Source organism: Penaeus vannamei, chromosome 4 (genome assembly GCF_042767895.1).
Source record: "Penaeus vannamei isolate JL-2024 chromosome 4, ASM4276789v1, whole genome shotgun sequence".
Lineage (NCBI taxonomy): Eukaryota > Metazoa > Arthropoda > Malacostraca > Decapoda > Penaeidae > Penaeus > Penaeus vannamei.
The window spans coordinates 24295796-24305795 of NC_091552.1; the positions used below are offsets into that span (position 1 = coordinate 24295796).

The 10000-nt window shown below is 43.4% G+C and overlaps 1 protein-coding gene across 1 annotated transcript in view; it reads right to left on the reverse strand.

The window, feature by feature from the left end:
- The window catches only part of LOC113800972 (protein slit), a 53308-nt gene that overhangs the window by 1769 nt on the left and 41539 nt on the right, over nt 1-10000 (reverse strand). The window contains exons 10-29 of the mRNA XM_070121394.1: nt 8736-8807; nt 8205-8362; nt 7947-8097; nt 7648-7794; nt 7164-7235; nt 5765-5836; nt 5494-5654; nt 5253-5391; nt 4998-5069; nt 4795-4866; nt 4527-4670; nt 4253-4416; nt 3790-4006; nt 3391-3700; nt 2390-2588; nt 2029-2266; nt 1680-1903; nt 1375-1548; nt 1052-1168; nt 1-864 (exon numbers count right to left, since the gene is read on the reverse strand). The exon at nt 1-864 is cut by the window's left edge and continues 572 nt beyond it. Of these exons, the coding sequence (XP_069977495.1) occupies nt 632-864; nt 1052-1168; nt 1375-1548; nt 1680-1903; nt 2029-2266; nt 2390-2588; nt 3391-3700; nt 3790-4006; nt 4253-4416; nt 4527-4670; nt 4795-4866; nt 4998-5069; nt 5253-5391; nt 5494-5654; nt 5765-5836; nt 7164-7235; nt 7648-7794; nt 7947-8097; nt 8205-8362; nt 8736-8807 (3136 nt within the window). The 3' untranslated portion in view covers nt 1-631. The remainder of the gene's footprint in view (nt 865-1051; nt 1169-1374; nt 1549-1679; nt 1904-2028; nt 2267-2389; nt 2589-3390; nt 3701-3789; nt 4007-4252; nt 4417-4526; nt 4671-4794; nt 4867-4997; nt 5070-5252; nt 5392-5493; nt 5655-5764; nt 5837-7163; nt 7236-7647; nt 7795-7946; nt 8098-8204; nt 8363-8735; nt 8808-10000) is intronic.

The window sequence follows — 10000 nt, forward strand, 5'->3', positions numbered from 1 at the left end:
CAGTTATTTTTAAAGATTATGGAGGAGTTGTCTCTCTTCCTTATCACTACAATGGTTCAAGTAATCTAATTCCTTCAGCTCAAAGGATGGGCTCCATAAAGGACACGTAATAAGTGTAGCTTTCTCGTATCTGCTTGCTTACCACTGAAGACTTTTAAGCAGTTAGATATATCTGTCATTTCCGTCTTCATAAACATGACCATCGCACTTCCAACAGAAAATTCCTGAATAAAGTTTAGCTTAAGATTAATCATATAAAGCTTATCTTAATGAGACACATTATCGAACATATTACTATAAGTATGACTATTTACACAAATATTTTCACTGCACGTAAAGCTTGTTTTGGAGTATGTAGATGCTCTACAATATAAGCAAGTAAATTTGCCAGGTTATTTAGTCCTATCCCAACCATATTTCTCTTTCTCAACAACACACAATTACAGATTACCCGCACTGTAAGTACTATGTAAACACAAACTGTAAATGTATTTGTATATAGTATATGTAAGTGTCTGGTTACAAGTTTTATTCAATGTTTTCCTCTGTCTTTACTATGAAAACGGACCAGGTCCATGGAGTTCACAAAATACGTCTATGGTTTCACTGACAATTCTTGTTTCTCTGCATATTATATGCCTCTGCAACCTCGGGAACACCGACATTTTCGCACAATATCCACTTCCTTCATGTACTTTGTTCCATCGTTGCAGATCATGGCCACGCGTTTCTGCCGATATCGCTTGGGCTCGCAGCAGTCACTGCCGCAGGATCCCTTGCACGTGAACTGCCTGATCGGGCGACGCGAACGGCACCCGTAGTCATACACGTAGGCCTTTTCCGCCTCCTTGCTGCATGAGGGGGCTGCGGGGACGGAGGAGAAAATCAGTCTTGTTCTTTGTAAGTGACACGACTATAATTGCTATAAATATGATTATGATAGCATAAGGACCAGATCATACTGCTGTGAGATGCAATTCTTTAAATGATCATATCATTATTTATGCAGTTCATATTTCATGCGCAATGTTTGACCGCAACGAAAGCCAACCTTGGTTACAGAGCTTGCCACTCCAGCCCTTCTTACACCTGCACCGATATCCGCCCTTGCGTCGCGGCCGGCACTGGCCGTTCACACACTCGCTGGCCGCGCACGCGTCCTTGTCTGCTAAGGGAAGGCAGGTTATCTTGCGGATCCGTCCCATTTCTATCAACTAGTCTATTTCCACAGTATAACTTTGGTGAAAAAATACAGCTAAACAATGGAAGAGCATGAATTTCAGTTCATAAAAAAAGGAAACTGCATATGCATATGATATGACATTTAATGATTCAAAGCGCAATAAGAATACACGGCGTATCTAGAATACCCACTTTTGGAACTTTTGCGCCTGTTAGTTCTGGGCGTGGTTGTTACTTTCTGATTCATCCTGTCAACCTCTTGGTCGCGTTGCTCAGCATCACCGCATCCAGGCACCACTTTATTCTGCTTCTCACTCTCCGCAAAGTCTTGCACTCGACCATTCACTACAACTCTGCTCATGCAACCTTTAAGACAGAAAGGGGAAATTATCAAAAATCATAACCAATCTCACATATACCTTTCAAATGCCATGACATGAAAATGCCTTTCAGCCGCAGTTTAATTTGTAATACACAAATGCGGTACAATTTGACACCTTGGAAACTGGTGGAGTTCCTCAGATGCCACTGCGCCTGCGCGTGTCTGGCCACGTCGGGGGGGACACCGCCCAGGAACAGAGGCGTGTCTACTTCGAGGTACTCCAGGTCTCCAGCGTTCACCATGGACCGCGCCACGCCGCCGTCCACGCGCAGAGTGAAGTTCTGACGCTCTGACAGCAGCTCGACTGTGTGCTCGGACTCGTCACTTACTAGCTCGTAACTGAAAGTAAAAGCATAATTTCTGACTGATTCAATCATCACCTTGAAAGTCCATACATAAGAAACCAACGATGTCTCCAGAGGACCGTACAAAAGACGCGCATTTCTGGTCTCTCTCTGACCCACCTGAACATCGTGGAGGCTGGGTGGTTGCCAACATCGTAGCTGATCCTGAGCCGCCCTTTGAACACCTCGACAGCGAGATGCTTCCGCTCTTTTCCGTGATACACTAAGACGCCGTTGGGCGACCGCGTCGTGAAGCTGATGGTCACGTTGATGGAGGGCCGGAAGGGAGGCGTAATCAGCTGGATAAAGCTGCTGGAATCTATATAGTTGACGGAAGTCATGTGCTGGCAGTACTTTCCTGTAATACATTGATTTGGATCAATTAAACACTACCTTGAGTATCTTGTTACTTTGTATTTTTTTGTTTATTCCACCTCAATCAGATGATTCGATATCATATACAGTTTCAACGCGGGCTTACCTGAGTACCCAGGCGAACATTTGCAAACATACTCCATCTTCCCCCTTGGCACGACGCACACGCCGTGGCGACAGTCATGCTGGAGACACGGCTCCGTCTGCAGCAGCACGGAGGGGCCGAGCTCGCAGTACCTGCCGCTCCAATCCCCGGTGCACTTGCACTCGTAGTCGCCGACGCCGTCGATGCACTGGCCGCCATTCTGGACGCCAGGGCAACACATGATGTGAATATGATGATGATGAATATGAATAATAATGTGATGAAGTAGTAACTACTAGAAAGGACTATAATGACAATGATAACGATAACAGAAACTTGAAAAATGACGATAATCGCAATCCTAATCATATACTGATGACTTTAAAGTAAGAATTTTACAGAGAACTTGTCGTTGTGTTAATATATCAGTATTAATGTTAGTGCAAAAGCTAAATTGCAATTTCCTCAAGCACTTGGATATCGGTGACTTAAAGGTGACCAAGCTGAGTTCAGGCAGCCAGTCACATCATCATTTATTTGAATCTAACTGCAATATTTAAACGTGTGTGTGTGTGTGTGTGTGTGTGTGTGTGTGTGTGTGTGTGTGTGTGTGTGTGTGTGTGTGTGTGTGTGTGTGTGTGTGTGTGTGTGTGTGTGTGTGTGTGTGTGTGTGTGTGTGTGTGTGTGTGTGTAAAAATAATACATGAAAATTACATATGTATTTTTTTACATACACGTTTGCATGTAAATGCAGAGAGAGAGAGAGAGAGAGAGAGAGAGAGAGAGAGAGAGAGAGAGAGAGAGAGAGAGAGAGAGAGAGAGAGAGAGAGAGAGAGAGAGAGAGAGAGAGAGAGAGAGAGAATGCTTATATATAATATTACAAATGTAATGGTCCACATATAAAGTATATCAAACTTTAATCAATATCGGAACATGTACGCATATACATGTACGAAAAAAATCATAGTATGATCAGTCAGCATTAAATATCAAATATTGTCATCATTCTAAAATCTACAAACCTGGCACATGTGGTTGGCACAATCGTCTAGGTTTTCTGTGCAGTTGTTCCCAGACCAGCCAAGGGCGCACTGACACTCATACCCCGTGCCATGATCGACACAGGTGGCACTATTCTTGCAAGGGTTGAATTCCTTCGAGCAGAAGGAAATCTTCCTTTCACAGTATTCGCCCATGAAGCCCGGCGGGCAAGTGCACGAGTAGGAGTTGATGCCGTCGACGCAGACGGCGTTGTTGGCGCACTTGTGGCCCTCGCAGTCGTCGACGTTCACCTCGCATCGGCCTCCTTCAAACCCGGTGGGACAGTGGCACCTGCGAGGCGTACGATTTAGACGAAAGGCATTTTTGATTCTGGGCCGAATACAATGCATGTTTGTGACTGTAAGTAAAGATATACTTACGCATATCTCCCGGTCTCGAAAACTTTGCAAGTCCCGCCATTGTCACAGGGGTTCCCATAGCATGCATCTATCTTGTACTGGCACTCTGGCCCGTGGAAGCCAGCGGCGCACCGACATTCATACTGCTGACCAGGGCCTGACCTACATGTCCCTCCGTTCTGACACGGTCGAGTGTAACACAAGTCACACTTTGCGAGTATATCATCTGGTACTTTCTCTGTAAAAAGTGAACAAAATATTATATTCGACTGCTAAATGCTGAAGGTGTATATATAAACTTAATCACCATTATTAAGTGGCTTAGAACAGGGGATTTTTTTCTGGGCAGATTTCCTGATGTAAACCATGACAATCAACCTGGTTATGATATGTTAAAGAAACTATGTTCGCTTTTGTTGTCTCACAATCGTATGTCTTAGCAGTCATAGGAAGGCTCTTTGACTCTCTGTACGTCTATACATACCTGTACAAGTGAACATTTCCGGAGGGGTCGTTAGAACCAACTTGTCCCGCATGGGTCGTGGGTCAGCGCAACGAGCAATTCCGGGTTCCACAAAGTCGCCCTTCACCCACTTGGCCAGCCAAGCTAGCGAACAGTCGCAATAGAGCGGATTGGCTCCCAGTGCACTGCATCAGAAGGCAAAATATAAGTTTTTATTTCGATATATAATAGTTAAAGGTTTAAAAACGAGAAACACAACACACATTTTACATCGAGGTAAGCAAAAGACACTTGCATGTGCGTGATGGTGTTTAGGTCTCGGAACGTTCCCTCTGGAATGAACGAGACGTCGTTGCCGTGCAGGGAGAGGATCCTCAGGGCCTTGAGTCCGAGCAGGGCATCCCTCTCCATACAGCCAAGTTTATTATATGACACAATCCTGGTAACGGGTAAAGAAACAGCATCACCATGAAGTTTCTACAACTGAATCTGTAATCCTTTCCCACATATACCACAAAGTAAATGGATGCATGAAGTAAAGGGTCAAAACAATGGCAACTTACAACGTGGAGAGTTGCTTGAGCTCTGAGAAGGTCTTGTTGGAGAGTATGGTGATCTGGTTGTTGCTGAGGTCTCTGTAGGGGAAGAAATGATCATTACATATATAAATGATAATGTATAAATCTTCTGATAAGAATCAATATCCCCTTGCAATATCTTTTAATCAGTTCCGTAATTATGCATCCGTAAAAAATTAAAAACTTACAGCCTTTTAAGAACCTTGAGGTGCTTCAGCCTCTCTGGGTCGACGCTCTTTATCTCATTGACGTCTAAATACCTGATGGAAAATAAAGTCAGTTACGTGAATCTCCGCTGCCCACACATTTTGCATTCAGTGCATATCTATTGTGATAGATTTCCCCCCGAATCTACAACACGCAGCCTCTTAGCCTTTGTCTTGCTGATTAATAATTGTTAATAGAACATCACGCCGTCGGATATAACGGAGCTCCACACTTACAGCTCGGTGGTGTCCGGCGGTATGCCCCGAGGGATCTGGGTGAGGTGCGACCGCGAGCACCTCACTACAGTGCCATGACACTGGCACTCAGGGGGGCAGTACACAGAACCCGCACAGTCATCCTCGTTGTTTTCATCTTCTGAGAATAAAAAAATACCTTACTCATTGAGAAAATATTTTAAAAATTGACTTTTCCCCTTTGCATACCATCTAAATATAACTCCAGAAAAGGGTAGCTTACCCCTGCACGTGAGCTGTGACTCCTGAAGCTCAGTGACTAGCGTGTCTCTGAGGCTTTCTGGCAGGTGGCAGGTAGGGGGCGTCGAGCCCTCATGCACCGCCACGAACTCAGACAGCCATGAGGCGCGGCAGTCGCAGTTAAGAGGGTTCGCCGACATGTCCCTAGGTACACATGGAGTGATGAACGCTTTGGCACAAAAATAATATTTATTTGCAAATGTGTTTAGAACTATAATAGTTTTTTACACAGAAACATCCGTAAGCACACTTACAGCTTGGACAGACGTGGAAGGTGACTACTGATCCGCCGCGAGATGCAAGAGATGTGGTTCCCGGAAAGGTCCCTGGAACAAACAAAGGCAGTGAGAGACTTTCTTGGATTAGGCTCATTTTCTATATATCTGAAGGTTACTCTATATCTGAACTTTTATATTCATCAAATATTTGTTAAGGAAGTCTATAAACGAAAATAAATTTTAGATAGTGTTACAACACATAAGATTAATTCATTATAAAACACTTTAAAATGTGTGCCAGTGGCTCTCACAGCATGCTACATTTAAAAGTATTTGTTTATTTTCTAATATATTTTTTTACATGTCCAAATGCATATATCACATATGAAAGTTTTAGTAGAGTTCTAGCTAAAGGCTCGTTCACTTCTTGCAAGAGCAACGGAACCATCGTAGATGTGTTCTAGCAAGACTCATGGCGATGACTCAGCAAGTGGGCTACTGAATGAACGTGTTAGGCAGCTGCCCCACCACCACAGTTGCTCGTGTGTCTGCACGGTGGGTGTGAACAGATCAGCTCTATTGATACAAAATCAATATATACATATATATATATATATATATATATGTGTGTGTGTGTGTGTGTGTGTGTGTGTGTGTGTGTGTGTGTGTGTGTGTGTGTGTGTGTGTGTGTGTGTGTGTGTGTGTGTGTGTGTCTGTGTGTGTGTGTGTATGTGTATATATATATATATATATATATATATATATATATATAAATATATATATATATAATATATATATATAATATATATATAATATATATACAGTATATATATACATATATAATGTACACATACATACATACACACACACACACACACACACACACACACACACACACACACACACACACACACACATACACACAGACACACAATACATACATGCATATCACACACACACACACACACACACACACACACACACACACACACACACACACACACACACACACACACACACACACACACACACACACACACACACACATATATATATATATATATATATATATATATATATATATATATATATATATATATATATATATATATATATAATCTACTGGTATGAATTAAGTATTGAGAGTGCTGTTTGGGGATTTATGGTGTTCTTTTTACTATACAGCGTTCTATCTGACTGTTCTCTGCCATCTGATCTGTCCATCAACCAGCATCTAAGCATTGCCAGATAGTGGTCGTTCTCAAGCACAAGCGAAGTTGGTTAGTAAACGCACCAGCCAAACCTCCCTCTTTAACCGATCTGTTAATTAAATATTCATATCCGATTCTCGCCTCCGAAAGCGGAACAAGGCACGAGAGCAGCAAGCAGGTGGGCAAGAATTGGTAATGAGTCACTGAAAGGACCCGCCACTTACAGCTGGGTCAGGGCCTTAAGCCTTCGCGTTACGGACTCAGGCATCTGTACCAGCTTGTTCTGGGAGACGTTGCTGCAACAAGAGACTTGAGAGCTTAGAGCTTAAATGACTCTATTCTAGACTCCTGAAGTCGGTGAACTTTGCTGGGATGAACGTGTGTAAAGACTCATTATTTAGTGGTAATGCAGCCAGCAAAAAATCTCCAAGGATCTATCCATACAGATCTGTTTGTAAATACATGAAATAGACGAACTGGTTGCTCCGGAACTTCAACACAGACTACAATTTTGCCTTATTTGTGTAAAGTCCTGTAACTACCCTCCCTGTGTCGACCTATAACAACATTCATACATTATATCATAAAACAATCTCTGACAACCGATGACTTTGCATGAGCTGTTCTCTCCGCAAAAAGCACCAAACTAAAGAAGCGTCTGAAAACTTCAAATAAAGCGTAAGCAGACAGCAGGGCGGTTCCACTTACAGATGCGTGAGTGCTCTTGTCCCCCTAAAGAAATCCGGGCTGAGGGAAGTGAGGCGGTTGTGGGAGAGGTCGAGGTGAGTGAGTTCCTTGAGCTCAGCAAGACTTGTGGACCCATCAAGTGAGAAGAGCTGGTTGTAACTCAGGTCACTGGAAGTAATAAATATCGGTGGTTTTAATTTCCAATGCAATGAACATACGCATTTATTCCAAAGATCATCTTTATCAATACATGCAGATGAATAAACAATGTCATTCGTGTGTAACACAGAGTACAAGCAAATTATGTCTCATAGATGTACAGGTGGGTGGTGGCTGTAGGTATGTCCGAGGGCAAAGATGTCAAGTCACGGCCCGAGCAGTCCAGCCGCGTCCCTTCGCAGCGACACTGAGCAGGACAAAGGTCGGCCTCGTTGCAGCGACCGTTATAGCGGGACCGTAATTCATTGGTGCCTGAAGTACGTAAGTACCATTTAGTGAATAAAGATTTGAGCATCAGATATCGTATATATTGTCTATTTCTTTTTCTTTCAGAAATGATCATTCAGAAACTGACTTACATTTGAAACTCTCCTGCTTCAGCCTATTGAAGGGCTTCCGAGAGAGCTTGGCTGGCTCCTGACAGCGAGCTCCCGACGTCTCGATGGGGTTTTCGGACAGGTAGGACGCCAGCCAAGCCAGGTTGCAGTCACACACAAACGGATTGGCTCCCAGATGCCTGAGGGAAAGGGAAAGGATATAATATTTCTACCTGGAGATCAATCATAAGACAAACAGCTTCTGGTGTGGGGCAACGTTGCTTTCTGAAGAGGAATGACAGTATCAAAACTTACATGGCAGCATTTTCCAAATCAAAGACGGCACACTATGAAACACACTCCTATTTAAGTTCAATAAGTAATAAAATTTCTAAATAATGTAACCAGACAAAAGTTTATTAACTATAAAGTACATGAAGTTTGTCAATTCTTCTGAAGCCTAACCGACCTGAGTAATTACTGAACATAGGAAAGTAACATTGGGCAAGAGAAACTCATCAGATAAAGGTAATGTACAGATATTTCTTTTTCAAAAGGTAATGGGGTACTTACATAGTCTGGATGTTTACAAGAGGACCAAATGTTCCGTTGCCAAAGCTCATGATCTTATTATCGTAGAGAGATCTGAAAGTAAAGTCATACATGAACTTTTAAAAGGAATTCTCCAAACAACCCATGTATATCTAATTAAGAAATACATTGGTGCAAGTTAAAAGCAGATTACTATAATTACGGATCGTGTACTCGATTTGCGTTTTCTTTGCCTTGTGTGCGAAATTGATAATTACTTATAATAAATGGAGTAATTAAGAGCGAGAGAGAGAGAGAGAGAGAGAGAGAGATGGGGGGGACAAGGGGGGTCGTGTGTGCGCAATCTACATTTGTTCATTGTTCAGTTCTTGCTCAGCTCCCTCCAGGCCTCGTGCGCCGTATTTCTTCCTAAACACGGAAATCAGTTATATTCGAGGACCGGAAAGTGATCCTCAGAGGCTGTTTCATTAGCATGCGAACAGTAATTGTCCCTTTCTGGTGATAATTAATGCCATTTCGTTAACGACCTTGGATTATGCGCGACTCCCGAGACACAAAACTACTTTCCATGTGAACTGTCTGCTGCTAAGGCTTTCCTGCGCTACTACGAATGTGTGGCTTATCTAAAAGAAACTGAGAGATAGAGAGAGAGAGGAGAGAGAGAGAGAGAGAGAGAGAGAGAGAGAGAGAGAGAGAGAGAGAGAGAGAGAGAGAGAGAGAGAGAGAGAGAGAGAGAGAGAGAGAGAGAGAGAGAGAGAGAGAGAGAGAGAGAGAGAGAGAGAGAGAGAGAGAGAGAGAGAGAGAGAGAGAGAGAGGAGAGAGAGAGAGAGAGAGAGAGAGAGAGAGAGAGAGAGAGAGAGAGAGAGAGAGAGAGAGAGAGAGAGAGAGAGAGAGGGAGGGAGAGAGAGAGAGAGAGAGAGAGAGAGAGAGAGAGAGAGAGAGAGAGAGAGAGAGAGAGAGAGAGAGAGAGAGAGAGAGAGAGAGAGGGGGGGGGGGAGAGAGAGAGAGAGAGAGAGAGAGAGAGAGAGAGAGAGAGAGAGAGAGAGAGAGAGAGAGAGAGAGAGAGAGAGAGAGAGAGAGAGAGAGAGAGAGAGAGAGGGGGGGGGAGAGAGAGAGAGGGAGAGAGAGAGAGAGAGAGGAGAGAGAGAGAGAGAGAGAATGAGAGAGAGAGAGAGAGAGAGAGAGAGAGAGAGAGAGAGAGAGAGAGAGAGAGAGAGAGAGAGAGAGAGAGAGAAGAGAGAGAGAGAAATATATATATACATAGAGAGAGAGAAAAAATAGTGAGA